The following is an 18,943-nucleotide window of genomic DNA, read 5'->3' on the forward strand; positions in this document are numbered from 1 at the left end:
ATTCTCCAGTATCATACTCTAGAAAGTGGGAGCTGTTGTTACCCACTTACTGACCATCAGGGAGTCAGTAATAAGCCACTACTTTGCTTATGGATCAGAAGAATGCGCTCCTGTAAGCTCGCAGGCAGAGTTTGAATGGTGAAGCAGTGCCTTTTAAGACACTGCAGGGAAGGGTGTGTGAGAGTCAAAGGTGCGTTCCCAGTGTGCCTGTTGGTAGAGAGCTCGGCGGTCAATTCCTACTTTGTTCCAGCCGATAAACTGCGCTTTTACCCTCCTGAGAAGCTCCTAAGCCCGCCAGGCCGCCAGCGGAGACACACGGAACAGCTGCAGCCACAGCCACGTGGCTCAGCCTGGGAGGCGGTCCGCGAAGGCGGGGCCCGAGGGGCGGGGCTGGGGCGCGGGGACGCGCGGGCCAGGCGGAGTGCGCCTGCGCACGGGGTGGGCCTCGCGGGGGTGGGGTGGGCCGGCGAGCTTGAACGGCGTTAAAGGCCGCTCCCCTCCCCGGTGGCCGGTCCAGTCCCCTCAGTGCGCAGGCGCAGAGTCTCTCCTTGTCAGTCGGCGCCGCGTGCGGGCTGGTGGCTCTCCGGCAGTGGCGGCGACTCCTCTCCAGCACCATGAGCGGCTTCAGCAGCGAGGAGCGCGCTGCGCCCTTCACCCTGGAGTATCGAGTCTTCCTCAGTGAGTGTCTGGGACCTGCGGCCCCACCCCTCCCGTCCGTCCATTCATTCCCCCGCCTCGCCTCCGCTAGCCTCCCGCCCGGGGCCGCTGTGGCCCGCGCTCGGCTCCTTGTCCCCGGCGTGGGCCGGGCTCCTCGGGCTGGTTGGTCCCCGGGGCCTGGTCGGCCCGGTCCTATGTACACGTCCCGCTCGCGGCTCGTGGGTCGGCGTTCCTTTTTCACACGCTCGATTGTAGTGCCTGAACCGGGGTCAGGTTAGTTTGCAGGTGTCCAGTTCGGGCTGTGTCTGATGGGAAAAGAAACCATTGAGTCACCCTAGGAAGGTGCCTGGAGGTAAACTAAACCCCATAAGAGGATTACCCTATTTTTGAGGGGGGGAGAGGAAGGGAAAGTGCGCGACTGGAGGGTGGGGGGAAAGGGGGTTGTGACTCCCTAAAGACCGTGATTCCTGCACTGTAACTCAGATTGCGACTGCTAAATGGTGTCTAGCCGAAACCCTACTGACCGGGTAACCGAGGCCGGGGTTGGGATTCGTCAGTGGGAACGCGGACCCATCCTTCCCGGGACTGGGGTGCGCTCTTGCAGCGTTTTCCCGTAAGTGATGTTGGGAATACGCCTTATGAAACAGAAAGCTGTTTTCTCAAGTTAGACAGGTGACGTCAATCTGGGAAGCAGGAGCCGAAAGTGCCAAGTTTTCACCCTTTTGCTGGGAGTCGCCTTCTGAGTGGTACCTACTCCTAGTCGGCTGGGTAGAGCTGCACTTACAGCCTAGGAGGCTGCAGGCTGGTGGCGCTGGGCTTGGCACCATCCTTTTGCCTTGTGGAGGGAGGAAAGCCACCTTGGGTTTATCTGTATATTCTATTGCCTTCCCGACCCACCTCCCCACACGGCGCCCCCAAGCTACTGGGAATAGATTATTGAAGATAAAGGAGGCGATCGGAAATGAGTCTTCAAAGACATCTCGATTTTAACTTCTTTACGATTTTATTGGGAAGGAAATGAGGGGCATGTGCAGAACGCGTCTGTGTGGATGGCAGGAAAAATCGGGGTGGAGGGGACAATTGGGGATACTGAAAGAATAAACAAATCTAGCAAAAAATAGCCGCTGTGGGAGAAATAGGATCCTGAGCTGTGAAGTTTCTACCCTCAGTTGAAGATTAGACAGCTGTGTAAAATCCAGGGAGAATTCGGCTTCCCATTTCATTTCAGATTGAAGTAGTAAGAGGAGTGCAGAAACTTTTGATGAGTTATTCACTGAACTATTTTCCTGGAGTCGGTGTTGGTTCTGGAAGCTCAGAGCCACTCCTTGACTTTGGCACTGGCTAAAGTTAACAGTCTTTATCAGATGGAACTCTCCAGAATTTAAGTACCAGTAATTAGAAATGACTATAATTTTAAGTTGTTTTTAATCATGGATTTCTTAGCATCATTCCTTAACAGATTTCTTTTTTAACATGTATAATGTAACATTTGTCAGCCTCTTTAAAACTGATATAGGTTGAACCATTGATTCTGAAGGGACTGTTATGGGATTGGGGATGGTGACTTTAATTTTTTCAATTAGACTTGGATTTTTAAATGGAAAATAATGCGTTGTCGACTGACCCCGAGAATTCTTAAGGAATAGTAAGGAAGTTTTAAAGCTTTTTTGAATATAAGACTTAGGTCGCTAGACTATAGATAATCACATGTGAAAATGTTGTTGAATTTGAGTCTTAAGAAAAATCGTAACCTAAGATGGCTGTCTCCTGAAACATCACCTAAAACAACATGGTTTATCATTCAGCCACTTGGTCCCTTCCCTTCTCCCCCAATTCAAGTATTTCATTAGTTCTATAAACTGTTAACTGATATAAGATCAGTCCAAAATAATTTGATTGCCTTTTGCATACTAGCTCTGCTAGGCTCTGGGCATACAAAGGATGTGTATGAGGCAGTCCCTGTCCTCATTATAGAGGTAAGTACCTGTTAGATACCTATGGAACATGTAGAATGAAAATCTAGCCCAGTCTTACAGGATACTTAGATATACAACCATTTTTTTCTTGTGTCGGAATTAAGTTTTGACATAAAGAATATCTGCTTCACCACTCTAATTAGTTGTGTTGATATGGGGAGACCTTATGTGTGTGAGCAGGAGGTATATGGGAAATTTCTGTACTACCTCAATTTTACTATAAACTTTAAAATCTTAAAAAAAAAAACAAAACCTGTCTGGAAATTAACCCACAAAAGTACTAACTTGGTCTAATTTATTTTGCAGAAAATGAAAAAGGACAATATATATCACCATTTCATGATATTCCAATTTATGCAAATAAGGTAAGCAGCCCTCATCTCTCTCTAGCTTAATCTTTTAGATCAGTTAGTTCCCCATAACGCATTTTTAAATGTCTTAACCAGTTTTAAAATGCTTATTGTGCTGTGAGTTAAAGATGCATTGATAAATAGGAAATCAGTCTTAAATTCAGATGATTTGATTAAAGAACCAATTATAAGTTGGAGTACAGGAACAGAAATACTTTAAAGCTGATTTGGTTTAAAAAAAAAAAATCACATTGCCCTTTATGTGTATTTGGAACTAAAATCATAGTACTTCATTAGCGGTTTTAACGTTAACCAGGGAGCCAGCACAACTTTGGACTGTGGAATATTTATTAAACAGTAAAAATAAACTAGATTATCCAGTAAATACAGAAAAGTCCAGTACTTTTAATTAACTGGTAGAGTTAAGACCTGCAAATAGTTTTAATAAAGGTAACACCACAGACTTTTAAAAAGAGATGTTTGTTCTTATACATACATACCAGTAAGTGGAAGAAATCTAACTTTAGTGAAAGTTAGTAGGTTTACCAGAATGGGTTAGAAGTTTTACTTTCCTTTTCTAGGGAAAATGTCTACAACTGTATATTCCAAATTATTTGGTTAGAATTGCTAATGGTTCTTTTTCATTTTTATTTTCATTTTTGCATTTTTAGATGTTCTTTTTATAAGAGCATGCACTATTTATACAAATTTATGTAAGTTTTTGTTTTAATATAGCTTGTTTAAGTTTCCTTCCCAATAGAAGTTTATTGCATGTTTAGGAACTGACAAAAGGATTAATGTCAGATTCTTTTTTTTATACTTTTAAATATTCATTTCCAATGATGCCCACTTGAAACTTATACAGTATTAAATAAAGTGCATTGTAACTTCAATCAAAAACATTTTTCTTTCAGGAAGTTGATTCACAGTGAATACAGTGAGTTGTAAAAGCTACATAGGTTATTGATCTTCCTTAGTTAGATGTTGATACATAATACATTATAATCCAGTAAAAATGTATACAATAATTGTAAAGATGAAATACCCTTATGTGTGCCAAGTCCTACTGTTTTTGTACTTGACTATTAAAAAGAAATAGTTTCATTGTATTCCAAAGAAAGCCATTCTATATTAACACTTGAACACTGGCGGGAATTTCAGCCTGCCTGCAGCTTCTCAAGAGCTACCTGAGGTGGGCTCTAGCTGGAAGCACTGGAGCAAACAGCCCAAGCCAATTATGCGCCAAAGTTACAAGAGGGACCTCTAATTGGCTTGTGTTCTCCTGTGGGATTCTCAAAGTTGTATTTATTCAGAAACTCTAATTTGCTACATCTGATATCCTGGGAGTTGAGGAAGGAAGGATCTTGTAGGCTCATATCATGAATTGGTGTCTTTGGTGGGTTATCTGTTTGTTGTATAATTAGTATGTATATCAAACTACTTTGCAGTAAATACCATGTTGAATAATGAACAGGCATAAAATGACCCTAAGTTTATTGGTAGTATCTTAGCATCCAGATGTGGAAATCAAAAAAAGAAAAGAAAGCATTTTCTTGACTTATATCTGTGTTTCTGGGTTTGTTTATACATCCTTCAGTCTGTTTTAGATGCTAAAACAAAATGCCTGTGCTAGGTAGCATATAAAAGGCAGATATTCATTGCTCTCCATTCAGGGAGCTGGAAGTCTGAGATCACCAGCATGGTCTGGTGAGGGCTCCTCTCCACTTTCAGACTTTTCACTGTGTCCCTTTTGTGATGAAAGAGGCAAGGGATGTCTCAGCCTCTTAACAAGCTTTTAATCCGATTCATAGCTATAAGTGAATGGATAGTTTTCTAGCCAGGGACCAGAAATGATCATAACAGTTGTGGTGCCTTATTGCTACTTTTAGTTATCCCGAAATAGGAAACAGACTACAGTTGGGTGTTATGTAAAACATCTGCAACTCCTTGGTCTTGTTGGGAGTGCTTGCATCTATGATCTGGGATTACTCAGATGAAGACCTGTCTTTTCTTTTTTAAGATTTATTTTATTTTTATGCATATGAGAACTAGGGTGTAGGCCAGAGGTGGTGGGGGTAGAGGGTGGGAGGATTCACCAGAGACAAAAATGGGGAGCAGAACAAGACAGGCAGATCTACTGAAATACACTACTACGGGGAGCATTAGGTGAGACAGGAGAGGTCCGCTGCTCTGTGTGAGTTAGCTCCCTGCCAGGGACTTGAACTCATGCTGCAGGGACCATCTATAGCCAGACAGCACAGAGACTTTAATCTCTGCATTATCAGGGGCCACCCCTGAAGACTCAAAAGTTCGAAGTCTTGTGACAATTCTGGATCTTACCAGTGGTCCAAACCACAACGAACCTTAGCATTTCACATTGTCTAAAAAAGTTTTTTCTTTTTTAAATTTTTTAAGGAAATTTAATAAGTACAAAATACAAATTTTTGTGACACAAAGTGTTCAATATTATAACCTAAATGAAAGATCCCATTAATTGAGCTGGTTACAGAAGAGTATGGTATTTTTTTAAAGATTTATTTATTAATAAAGAACTGGGGTACAAGCCAGAGGCACAGGGGGTGATGAAAGGCTTCACCAGAGACAGTGGGGAGCAGAACAGGTAGATCGACAAAGTACACTGCTGAGGGGAGCAACGTGTGAGTCAGGAGAAGTCTGTCACGCCATGTGGATCACCTCTGGGGCAGGGGATCAAACCTGTACTGAAGCAGCTGCGGCTAGCTTGCAGTGCTGCGTCCTAACCTGTTACGCCACCAAGGAGGACCTCAAGAGTATGGTTTTTAAACAAATCCAGTGTGATTAAGTTCATGTAATAGAGTTTTGTGTGTGGCGATAGACTTATCCCCAATGAAATCATTCATCTGAAGGGTGTTAATAAAGGAATGTACAGGTCAATCATCTTTACAAAGGCAAAAATGCCCAAAGACTTACATTCTGTTCCACTCAGGACCTTCAGTGTGTATAGCATTTGACTTGGTCTATAGTCATTGGGTCATCAGTCCAGCCAGTTCTGGAAATCCTTGTGATTCATATAACCTGCTTGGATTATTTTCAAATCCACTACTGGGGGGAGTGGGAAGTGGGGATGATGGGGGACACAAAAGCAAGGCTTAGTTACATGGTGGTGGCTGGAAATCAAGCTTTTGGTGGCAATTATAATGTAGTATATGTAGATATTAAATATACTGCTACATACCTGAAACCTGTATAATGTTATAAACCATTGTTAAAATAAAAATTTTATTTTTCAGCTTTATTCAGGTTATGATTGACAAATAATCATACATATAATCATTGTATATTTACTGAAGGTGTATATTTTGATGTTTTGATATATGTATGTATGTATGTATACACACACACATTGGAAAATGATCCCTTTAGTCAAGCTAATTAATCTTTCATTATATATTTTTGTATGCATTGTAAACTTAAGAACTTCTCTCTTAACAAATCACATAGAACATGCTATCTACAGTGTATCTTCAGCATTTAATCATCAACATTACTGTGAGGTCAAAATTACCCATTGACCTGTGCCCTCACTCTCAGACTCTGACAATTGACAGCCGCCATTGCACTGTATTTTTGTGAATTTAGCTTTTTAGATTCCGTATATAGGTGTGCTCATATACCATTTTGTTTTTCTGACTTATTTCATCTAGCATATTTTCAAATGAGCTTTTCTCTTAGGGATGTTATGCTCCAAAACTACTCTAGAACTTAAAAGATGCCCTTGGTTTTTTTTTATTAGCCTCATGCTTTCATATTTCCTTCCAAGTCTTTCTTGAGTTTTCTTTTTCATTTTTCAAAATTATGTATTTATGCATACAGAACTGGGGTACAGGCCAGAGGTGCAGGGGCTGTGAGAGGATTCACCAGAAACAGAGTGGGGAGCAGCAGAGTGGTCAGGAAAGGTCTCCTGTACCATGTAGGTCACCTCCCTGGCCAAAGATGGAACTTGTGCTGAAGCTGCTGCGGCCAGCTTTATAGTGTTGCACTTCAATCTGTTGAGCCACCAGGGAGGGCCACTTTCTCAAGTTTTCTAGAGAAACGTCTGATGGGTCTACTTGAAAATGCTCACTTAAGATACTTATGTAATTTTTCAGTACAACATAACATGTTCATTAGGCTTCAGATTCAGTGTTTACATATTAATAATAGCCTTCCTAATAGCCATGTCTCCCTCATAATGACTTAATCAAGAAAACTAGCCATTTTTGAGATGAAACTCAAAATCTCTACAATGAAATAATACTCCTGTTTAATCAATTAAGTTTAAAAGCCTCACCCAAGATAAAAGTTACAGTCTTCTATCCTAAAACAATTTTATTTTAAATCTTTTTGATTAATGGAAAAATGTAATATAGACTTAAATTTGCAATCTTCTTAGAACTTGATGTCTTTAATAGTCTTGTCTTACTGGTGGAATGATTATAAATATGGTGTATTTAACTCTGGGAAGTCAGAACCAAAGTTATATACTCATGTTTTAATGATGAGAACATCTGAGAAATGTGTCACTAGTTTGCAAGCACCAGAGTATATTTACATAAACCTTGTTCACTACTCACCATGGCTATGTAGAGGGACCACCATCATATGGGCTGTCATTTCTGACTGAAACTTCATTATGCAGCACAAGACCATATTTTGATTTTTCTATTGCCACTTATAAACTTATCAAAATCCTAACCTCTTCCTTTCTCTGATACTGTAAAAGAAGAGCTGAGAACTTGATGCCATAGTTGGAATTTAGAATCTATAATAGAGTAGAAGGATAGCAGAGTTCTGAGAAGTCCTAACAATGGGGACAATAAGGTGATAAATCCAGGAGTTAGCTAAGTAACAGCTGAAGATTTGAATTTGTAGCTGGGTGGTACCAAATTTCCTCAAAAAATTTGTCTCAGTCTTGTAAATATTGAAACATTATAAAGCATCATTTTCCCAAGTGTTATAATATAAATAGCATGCAATTTATTGTCTTAACCATATGTAAGTATACAGTTAAGTGTTTCTGCATTATTGAGTAGCCATAACCACCTCATCTCCAAAACACTTTTCATCTTGCAAAACTGAAACCATACTGTTAAAAAATAATTCTCCATTCTTTACTTCCCCCATCTACTGGGGGAACACTTCTGAGAAATGGGCATTTTACTTTCTGTTTCTGAATTTGACTTCTCTCAAATTATATAACACAACACACACACACACACACACACACACACACACTTGATACCTCAAGTGTAAGTGGACTCACAGAGCACTTTTCATGTCTGATGTATTTCACTTAGAATAATATTTTCAAGGATCCATCCATGTTATAGCATGGGTTAGAATTGCCTTCTTTTATGACTGAATAATACTCCATTTGTGTGTATACATTATATTGTGTTTATTCATTCACCCCTTAATGGACAAAAGTTCTACTTTTTATGAATAAAACTGTGAGCAGATTATACAAATATCCCTTCAAGACCTTTCAGTTTTGGGGGGTATATTTTCAGACAAATTGCTAGGCCTTATGGTAATTCTGTTTTTAATTTTTTGAGGAACCACCATAGTATTTCCAGAGACTATACCACTTTGCATTCCTATCAACAGTGCACAGGTATCTAGTTAAAATGCATGTTTAATAGTTATGCTATTACTGGCAATGGAGTAATTGATTAAACTTCTTGTATCAGTTGCTAAGTATCACCGTTTACCTAGTGGGAACTCCCTAAATTATAATCTTTAGCTACCACTAAAGAACAAGAACTTCCTTTTTAAATATCAAAATATTTAAATTTCAAGGGCAACTGTGGACTGTAGCAAATTCATTGCTGTAAAAAATGTAATACACTAATCACCACCCCAATTAACATATACTTGAAAAGTTGTTAAACATTCATTTTGTAGACTGAGAGGCCCTCACCTAATAGTTTCCTAGACCCCAAGACATAGGCTGAGGTAGTATCTTCGTTTGGAAAGCTAATTCTTTTTTTTTAATATTTATTTATTTGGCCCTCCCTGGTGGCGCAGTGGGTTAGAAGCACAGCACTGAGAAGCTAATGCCATTTCTGCATGAGTTAGATCCCCGCCTGCCCCGGAGGTGACCACATGGCACAGCAGACTTCTCCTGACCCGCCCGCTGCTCTGGGGTACAGATCAGAGGCTCAGGGGCGGCTAGAGGCTTCACCAGAGACAGAGGGGGAGCAGAACAGGCAGATTGACGTAGTACACTGCTGAGGGGGGCAGCGGGCGGGTCAGGAGAGGTCTGCCGCGCCATGTGGGTCACCTCTGGGGCAGGCGGGAATCGAACTCATGCGGAAGTGGCTTTAGCTTCTCAGTGCTGTGCTTTAACCCGCTGCGCCACCAGGGAGGGCCTGGAAAGCTAATTCTTAGGGAGTTAAAAGAGCTTTTGTCTGTTCAGTGCTAATCTTAAGTGCCTAAGAAAATGACTGGCACAAAATAGTGATGCTTAATATTTGTTGAAAAAAAAATTAATGAATAGATTCTGAGATCCCCAGAGCATACTCCTTGTTATTTTGACACAGTTAAGTTCTAAAAAGCATCAACTTCAGCCTTTTTGAGTTTTAGTTCACATTAGTGATCTTAACATTTTCTGAAAAGATGTTTTATTTCCTGTAATATTGGGTTTTTTCCTTTCTTTGCTTCCCATTAGTTACATAGGTTTGTAATACCAGGTAATGTGATTCTGAGGATCTATTTGTACTTATCACTTGATTACTTCCATTAAAGTTTTTAATATAGTTTCCAAATTCTAAATTAGTGATTTTAGTTGTGCTTGCCATTTATTCATTCGGTAATATTTTAAAAACTATTAACCACCCTGCTCCTTGGTTTTCGTTCTTAATCTTTTGTGTGATTACAGCTCCATCTTGTGAACCATTAGGATATTGCTGCTGAAGTCTTAGAGCCCTGGCTGGTTCTTGAATCACAGACAGTGATAATTCATTTTAACACCTGAGTAGTGTTACTAAGGAGACTCTATCCTTGAAAACTTAACAATGAATGAATGGCATTTAATCAAAGATTGGATTTGAGGTCTCTTTCTCATAAACATTTAGTGTTCTGTAACCATGCAGTTATGATGACTTTACAGGGGATAAAGTAGTATATATAATCAGTTCTGGATTTAAGTCACATCTCCATTCTTTGTGGTTTTATGTTGTATCAAGTAGGCACCAGGCTGCTTGGGGTATAACCCCCTGGAATGTTTTAGCCTCTCTTGGTTTGACCAAAAACTGAAATAAATGACAGAAGTTTTAATAGTTTCACATTTAAATCTGTGTAGCATTTCTGCTTAGTTAAAAGTAGTAGCAGCAGCAAGGTTACTTTAGTCAAAATTGGAAAGACATGGAAACAGCTCAGATGCCCAAAAATGGATGACTGGATTAAAAAGATGTGGTACATATACACAATGTAATATTACTCAGCAACCCAGAAAAAAAAAAAAGAAACACATGTCTTTTGCAGCAACATGGATGGAGCTGGAAAAGATCATGCTTAGTGAAATAAGCCAGAAAGAAAAGGAAAAATACCGGATGGTTTCTCTCATAGCAGGAATGTAATGGAACAGGCGAGAAAATAGTGATAACGAGGAACAGCTATATACCAGAGACATTCTGTGGAGGTGGAGTGGAGTGGGGAATGAGATCAAAAACAGTGGGGGGAGGGAAATGCACTGGATTATGGGATGGCACATAGGTGATGTGGTGATGGGAAGCCCAAGGGGATTGCAACTGAGATGGGAAAATGCACAAAAATATGTAAAAATAAACTATTATAAAATTTTTTTAAAAAGTAGCAGCAAGGTAATTATTACTAAAAACCTTTCATTTACTCACTTGAAGCTTATTGGCCTCTGTTTTTTTGATGTAGAATAGCAAAGAATTAGCATAAAAGTTGTATAAGTAAGTGATTTTTTGATTTAACTCAACTTTGCAAAATATACATTTATAGAAGAATAACTGCTGATTTGGCTTAAACTCAAAAACTGCTTTTAAAGTTTTATTCCTTAGTAAAATTGTTTTCTGACTAGTTAAAGCTCAGTTTCAATTGGAGAACTTCTTTTAAGTTGATATTTGACTGGTGTACAAAATGAGCTGACAAGGTATGATATTTTTTGTGTTCTTAAACAGTAAGCATCTAGGAATTTAAAAACAATATCATCTTTAAATTGGTCAATTTAAGGCTGTAATTGCAGTAAACTGTGGTTAATTAAATTATTTTTGTTGCATGTTATCTTCCATGTCAAGCTTCTTGTCCTTTTAAGAATTGATCTTTAAAAACAACCAGATTGGAATAGTGCATGTCATTAGTATGATTAACTTTTTTAAAGCTAATACTGAAATGTGACACCATAATTGAACTGACTTGAGGTTTGTCTTTTAAATTGTCGCTGAAATAGAAGATCCGGAAAACATTTGAGTAATTGTGTGATCACTGGAGGAAGAGTACAGCCTTTGGAAATGTTTACTTTGAAGATGTTCTTCAGAGATACAAGTTCTGCTATCTTTTAAAATGGTTCCCTTCCTTATAGAAATATTCTTCCACACCCCAATAATTTATATGAAAAATTTTAAACATATAGGAAAGCTTGAGGAACTTTATAGTGAACAGCCATATGATTCTACTTTGATTCTGTAATGTTTTGCTCTATTTGTTTTCTCTCCTTATCCATCAGTCTCTTTTATTATTTATGAATTTTGTTGAACATCCACTGACTTCAAAGATCTGATACAATGAACAGAGTGAGGGTGTCTAAGAGGACAAATTAGCCCCTGTGGACATCTTCCCTTCTCTCTGTTTTTCAGGATGTGTTCCACATGGTGGTTGAAGTACCACGCTGGTCTAATGCAAAAATGGAGGTAAGTTTCTTCTTTGCGCATTAGTTTTGATCTAGCCACATGGATTTGCTCAAGGGTTACATAACTAAAACCCAAAGTTTTCTGCTTTTTATTTCCGGTCTGTTTTCCATCTATATCGTCCATTGCCTGTGAATCTTCCCTCTGTGTTCTAACAAAACACAAGCATTTACCATTTGCAAATACACAATTGTATATACTTGCCTTCTCCACACTTTTGCTTCTGGCATTCCCAAAGCCTAAAACTACCCTTTTTTCACCTGTCTGTACTCCAAGTCCTTTGTTGACTCCTCCACCCAGTCAGCAGGCTTACCTTAGCACTCCAGCTACAAATGATCCTATGGTAATTTCCTTCATTTTGTCAATTTCTTTCTGATGGACACTTATTTGGCTTTTGTAAATATTTATTACATCTTATCCCTTTTTATGCTTTTCACAGTAAAAAAAGCTGAAGTTGGGTAGTATTTCTTTTACCCTCTTAATAGAAATCTTGGTACTTTATGTTTCAGATATTAGAGTTTATTTAAACGAATTTTAGTTTTTGCTTTCTGGACTTAGTAATTGTTCTTTCCCTCTTGATAGTTTGCACATAAAAATTGACCACTTAAAGGCTATTTATGAAGAAACTTTTATTTTCAATTATAGCGAGATTTGGAATAAAGTATATAGATATATAGTACATATTATATATATATATAATAAAGTATGTTAAACTGGAATAAGGGGAGGTATATTTTATTATTCATTTCCTCAAATCCTTTTTTGAGTTGTATTTCACATCCAAATATACAATGCTGTGAATTCTTACTTAATTTCAGATTGCTACAAAGGACCCTTTAAATCCAATTAAGCAAGATGTGAAAAAAGGAAAGCTCCGTTATGTTGCGAATTTGTTCCCTTACAAAGGATATATTTGGAACTATGGGGCCATCCCTCAGGTATGACTCTTTATAGCTGCGAAAAATGTACTTTTTTTTTTTATTCATACAGAACTGGGGTACAGGCCAGAGGTGCAGAGGCAGTGAGAGGCTGCACCAGAGACAGAGCGGGGAGCAGAACAGGCAGATCAACGAAGTACACTGCTAAGGGGAGCAGTGGGTGGGTCAGGAGAGGTCTGCCGGGCCATGTGGTCACCTCCGGGGCAGGTGGGAATTGAACTCATGAAGAAGTGGCTTTAGCTTCTTAGTGCAGTGCTTTAACACGCTGTGCCACCAGGGAGGGCCTAAAAATGTACTTTTTGACTAAAAAAAAAAAAAAAAGAATAGTATGAATAAAAATATTTAAACCCCTTTAAAAAGTTTTTGCTGTACTAGATGTGAAAAACATGAGATAGTAAATTCATTATTTCTTTGAATACCATTTTCAGGATAAACTGAAAGGTAAATATTTATAGCATTTAATTCTTATTAGAAAGTTTGTTCTTAAATACTAATTTTTCTTTATGGACTACTTATAAACTATAGAAACTTTCTTTAAAGAATGAGTGGCACAGAGATCCTAAGGGGAGTTAAAAAAAATAATAATAAAAAAGAATGAGTGGCAAATCTATTAAGAAACAGTAGAAAGTAACAATTTAAAAAAACTTCTATTTGCACCAGTTCAAAATCCCAAATCTGCCACTCCTCTTTTATCTAACCTGCGTATTTCTGCCTTCCTGAGACATTACAAATTCCCCCTGACATATTAATAGTACTTAGCTCACATGACTGTGTAGTAAGTACAATAAAGCACTTAACGCCTGGTGCATGTCAGTTCTCACAGCTGTTGACCCTCACACTTACAGCTTGATTCCTCCTCCCATAATTCCAGCTCTTTGTGCAAATAATGGGATTCTGTTTTCCTAAACAGTCAGTCTTTTAAGAGGGAGCATATCTGCATTGTTTACCAATTTATCCCCAGTACAATGCCAGTATGTAGTGTTCTTATTTAACACTTGAATGAAGAATCACTATTCATTTTTCCTATTAATTAAATGGCTTGTTTTTATTAACCTTTATGTCTACTTAACCTTTAAGTAGAACCTACTGTGAAACAATCTGCAGGTTACCAGGACTGTTCTAGCACCTTAAGTAATCATAAAGTCATTTGTTTGCTTGTACTTCAGTTGACTTAATATGTAGCCTTGAAATGTGACCCTTTTGGGAAAACATGGCTGAAATACTTACTCTTCTGGAGGTTGGATTTGACTTTGTTGGTTAGCCTTCCTTTATCCCCTTTTACTTTTGTCTTTTGCCTTTACTTCAGCTGAGTAGGCACACAAATTTGAGAAGTATGTACTACATCAAGGGAACAAAGAACAAGAACAACAGTTACATTTGAAGCTAACTTCCTAGCAAACACAGGATATCCACTCTTTTGTGAGATGCTCTGCAAGGACCCAATCTTATAATTTAGTAGGAACGAAGGCCACCAAAAGCTTCAGAAAGTCCTGATTGCACTTTTTGGCTTGGTCTTCATCATCAGTGACATTTGCCATCGGAACAGATGGTTTCCATTTTAGTACCACAGCCTAACTCACTACCTGTGCTTTAGAAATTTAAGGAAAATCTAGTTAATGGAAGATAGTAAAAGTGAAAACTTAATCAAAGCACTTTTCATATATTTTTAAGGTAAATATTTGAGTCTGTTTCTGTTTGCATCTTGTTTCAGTTAGGTGATTGAGTTTTTGGTTATTTGTTTCATCTGTTTTAAAGTTTAAATTTTGCTTAGCATTGTATACATAACAGGAGCTTTGGCATTTAATTAATTTTGTTGTATGTAGCTAAGATTCTTAGATGTGAAAGAATTTCTTAAAAAATGAGGAAAACAATGGCCTAAGATCTATTTTTGCTGAAGGACTCATGGGATGTTGTCTTTTATGTCAACATGACAACTTTGTCAGTAGCATGTGGAGAAACAATATATTCTAAGCCTTTTTTTCTTTCTTTTTTTAGACTTGGGAAGACCCAGGACACAATGACAAACATACTGGCTGTTGTGGTGACAATGATCCAATTGATGTGTGTGAAATTGGAAGCAAGGTAATAGAATATGAAATATTTATCTTTAGTGTTGAGGTGACTACTGTGGATAAATTATATCAGTACTAGAGAAATAATGATGTCTCTTTGGGCAATAAAAGCCTTCTTTGCCTCTAAGCATTTGTTATATTATCATTTATACATTGAAACTTAATCAAGAAAAAATATGCATTATTAACTACCCATATATTTTTAGAAGTGGATGTGTTCATTGCTTTAGGAGGCGATGGTCTGTGATAAAAAGTACCAGGAGGCAAATTTGATCTCTGTGCAAGGCAAGCCTTAGCTAATGATTGGCAGAGGTCAGTGAACTGACATATTCCAAACAGCCTCACAAACTGGAGATTAATAATAGGGATTCCTCTGTCAAGTAGGATTGCTTTAGACTTTCTGACTATAGTTCTGTTTCTTTATGGGTTTTCTTAGGTTCAGGGGAATAATTAATGACTGAAAAGAAGGCTGTCATTCAGTGTGTCGTATTACTAGTCATATTGTATGATTTGCCTATCTTATTGGAGGATTTATCTTATTAATTACCCTGACCTACGTTACTGATTGTCTTAGGGACAGTAAGTAATAAGGGGTAATATTTTCATCTTCAATATGACCTGCTGGGCCTTTTTGATTTTTAAAAATTACCTAGAGGAACAATTTTAAGGTAATTTTGCAGAAACTTGGTATCTTCATTTTTTAGTATTGTCCTGACTGTGGTTGTTGACTCTCAGGTGTGTGCAAGAGGTGAAATAATCAGGGTGAAAGTTCTGGGCATATTGGCTATGATCGATGAAGGGGAAACTGACTGGAAAGTCATTGCCATCAATGTGGATGATCCTGACGCAGCCAATTATAACGGTGAGGAAATCGGAGGAATCTGAAGTGGTTTTTTTTTGTTTTTTTTTTAAATATTTATTTATTTGTGCATATAGAACTGGAGTACAGGCCAGAGGCTCAGGGATGGCGAGAGGCTTCAGCAGAGACAGAGTGGGGAGCAGAACAGGTAGATCGACGAAGTATACTGCTGAGGGGAGCAGTGGGCAGGTCAGGAGAGGTCTGCCACGCCATGTGGTCACCTCCGGGGCAGGCTGGAATTGAACTCATGCAGAAATGGCTTTAGCTTCTCAGTGCAGTGCTTTAACCCGCTGTGCCACCAGGGAGGGCTGAATCTGAAGTTTGTATACCTAACAAAATCTTACAACCAAGCTTAAATATATGATGACAGAATTATACATGTAGGCCTTTATACTATTGTCTGTTTCTTAGAAGTTTCATATTGTCTCATTAGCCTAAAATCAAGCTGACGGCAGGACTGTATCCCTTTCTGAAGGTTTCAGGGGAGAACCTGTCTCAAGGCAAGAACCTGCCTTGCCTTTTCCAGCTTCTAAGGCTACCTACAGTCTTTAGTATCTGCCTCCTCTTCCAGCAGCTTTAAAATAGCATCTTTAAAATCAGTAAAGTTACCCATTTTCTGCCTCACATCCTGCTCTGGAAAAGTTTCTGTTTTTAAGGACGCATGTGATTAGATGAGGCCCACCTGGATGGTCAAGCAAGCTCCCCCTATCTCATGGTTCTAACCTTAATCACATCTGAAAGTCCATCTGTCGTGCAAGATAACATCTCCACAGGTCTGGATTTGAGGAGGTGACTCTTTGGCAGGAGGCCTGGCATTATCCTGCCACCATACAGTTCTGTGAATTTTCACAAATTCACATTATCACATATCCACCATTACAGTGTCACGTGTGCTGGGCAGATTATTGACCCCACCCAAAGATGTCCATCTCCCAATTCCAAGAACAAGTGTATATGTCATGCTACTTGGCAAGGGGAAAAGGTTAGAAATGGAGTCAATCTTGAAACTGGGAGATTTTCCTGGGTTCTCTTAGTATACCCAATATAATCCTAAGGTCTCTATCATGTGGAAGGGAGAAGCAGAAGAGTGAGAGTCAGAGAAAGAGATGTGATAAGGATTCAACTACCATGCTAACTTTGAAGACTGAGAGAAAACATGAATCAAGGAATGTGGGCAGTCTTTAGAAATTGGGAAAGGCAAGGTAAAGTAAAGGATTTTCCCTAACAGGGTTCTCCTTCTGACACCTTGAGCTTAGTCCAGTGAGACCCATTTTGAAATGGCAAGAGAATGCTACTAACTAAATGAATGAATTACATCATCAACTAGAGGCAAGGTTAATAAAAAATGAAGAGAAAAACATGGAGTTAGAGGTCTAAACAAAAGTGTAAACCATCAATGGATCTCAGTCTAGTCCATTTTTCTTGTCTTTTAGTACTGAATTGGTGTGTGATCCTCTGAATACAGCCTGTCTTTGTTAGTACCTTCTATCATATAGCCCCAGTCATTTTGCCATCTCTTTCTCTTACCTGATAGATATTACTCTTGTCATATTTGTATTCCATGCAAAGTTATTCTAATCGCTCCAAGATTTCCTATCAATATGTGTGTGTGTTTTCTTTTCACTGAGGTGGTTAGCTCTCTCATCATCTTGAACTTTTTTGATAATCCATCTCATAGCTCTCCTAAAACAAGTACTTGATTTTCTTTGAATGCGGAATTACTTATGTATCTTGCAACCTGCTTATTCTCACCTTAGATATTAATGATGTCAAGCGACTGAAACCTGGCTACCTGGAAGCTACTGTGGACTGGTTTAGAAGGTACAAGGTTCCTGATGGGAAACCAGAGAACCAGTTTGCTTTCAATGCAGAATTTAAAAATAAGGTAATGTGCCATACACAACTGTAACTTGGGGCCTATTTGTTTTGATACTTAAGAGTTAACTAGATTATTGCCTCTTAAAGACTTACTGGCCATCAAACACGTGTCTAAAGACATGAGACAGCCTTGATGTCAATTCATGTAAATGTTTTCTTCCATTTTTGGCATAAGGAAGGGATTCAAAAGATACAAAGATTTAACAAGCTTAAAGAAAATGTATAGGAATGAGAAAATATTACTTTTCTGTCATTGTAATGCATGGCTCTTTAAATTATAGGACTTTGCAGTTGACATTATTAAAAGCACTCATGACCACTGGAGAGCATTAGTGACCAAGAAAACAGATGGGAAAGGAATCAGTTGGTAAGTGTTAACTCTGTGTGTTTAACACAAAAAGCTGATCAGTTTGCTTCAAAGATTTTAATAACCATTACACACTGCACAATTACATTCACATAGGAAAAAGATAACCAGTTTTGTCAGTCAGTGCTTTAGGTGAGTGGGAAGGTAAATACATAAACAATTGCAAAGTGCCCATAAGGTAATTTTAACAGGTCCTGACCTAAATGAAAATGGGACAATGATTACCCTTTGTTAGGGTAGCCAGGACAGGATACCTCAAATCAGGGTGTTCAGAATGTAAAGGGCTGGAATTGGTCTATATAAATACATAAAATGCTTACCATACACATAAATACTACCACTAATAATTGTAACAGTTATTTGTTGAACAGTCCGTACTTACGAAGCATGTAAGAGATGTTAAGGAACCAGAGTCACTGCATACTATGTATTGTAGCATCCAACTGTTATTGCCCTCAACACATGGTCAGTACAATATACTTCCTCTTAGGTTTCTAAAGCTTTATAAAAGATTGCTTACTGTTGGAAATAATAGCTCCAATGTTATTGGAAATAATAGTCCATGGAGTAAATAAGAGAAAGAAGATGCAGGAAGATTGGAAATGGAGAAGCAACATAAGGAAGTCAGTAAAATTGCTAATTATGAAATGAACATATATGTATGTTGCCAGTTCCCTGTACACATTATAGTAGAAACTATAATGGAGAAAAAGACCTCTCAGAATAGTACTGTAAAAAACAACCACCGGCCCTCCCTGGTGGCGCAGCGGGTTAAAGCACAGCACTGAGAATCTAAAGCTGCTTCCGCATGAGTTCAATTCCCGTCTGCCCCGGAGGTGACCACATGGTGTGGCAAACCTCTCCTGACCCGCCCGCTGCTCCCCTCAGCAGTGTACTTCATCGATCTGCCTGTTCTGCTCCCCACTCTGTCTCTGGTGAAGCCTCTCACCGC

At 38.8% G+C, this 18,943-nt stretch overlaps 1 protein-coding gene across 1 annotated transcript in view; it reads left to right on the top strand.

Moving 5' to 3' along the window:
- Nucleotides 1-452: 452 nt before the first annotated feature.
- Nucleotides 453-18,943, top strand: part of PPA1 (pyrophosphatase (inorganic) 1) — a 22,730-nt gene continuing 4,239 nt past the window's right edge. Inside the window, exons 1-8 of the mRNA XM_004680810.2 lie at nt 453-678; nt 2,940-2,998; nt 11,827-11,880; nt 12,696-12,815; nt 14,811-14,897; nt 15,623-15,749; nt 17,504-17,631; nt 17,906-17,991. Of these exons, the coding sequence (XP_004680867.1) occupies nt 615-678; nt 2,940-2,998; nt 11,827-11,880; nt 12,696-12,815; nt 14,811-14,897; nt 15,623-15,749; nt 17,504-17,631; nt 17,906-17,991 (725 nt within the window). The 5' untranslated portion in view covers nt 453-614. The remainder of the gene's footprint in view (nt 679-2,939; nt 2,999-11,826; nt 11,881-12,695; nt 12,816-14,810; nt 14,898-15,622; nt 15,750-17,503; nt 17,632-17,905; nt 17,992-18,943) is intronic.

Source organism: Condylura cristata, unplaced genomic scaffold (assembly GCF_000260355.1).
Source record: "Condylura cristata isolate star-nosed mole 26May11 unplaced genomic scaffold, ConCri1.0 scaffold00011, whole genome shotgun sequence".
Classification (NCBI taxonomy): domain Eukaryota; kingdom Metazoa; phylum Chordata; class Mammalia; order Eulipotyphla; family Talpidae; genus Condylura; species Condylura cristata.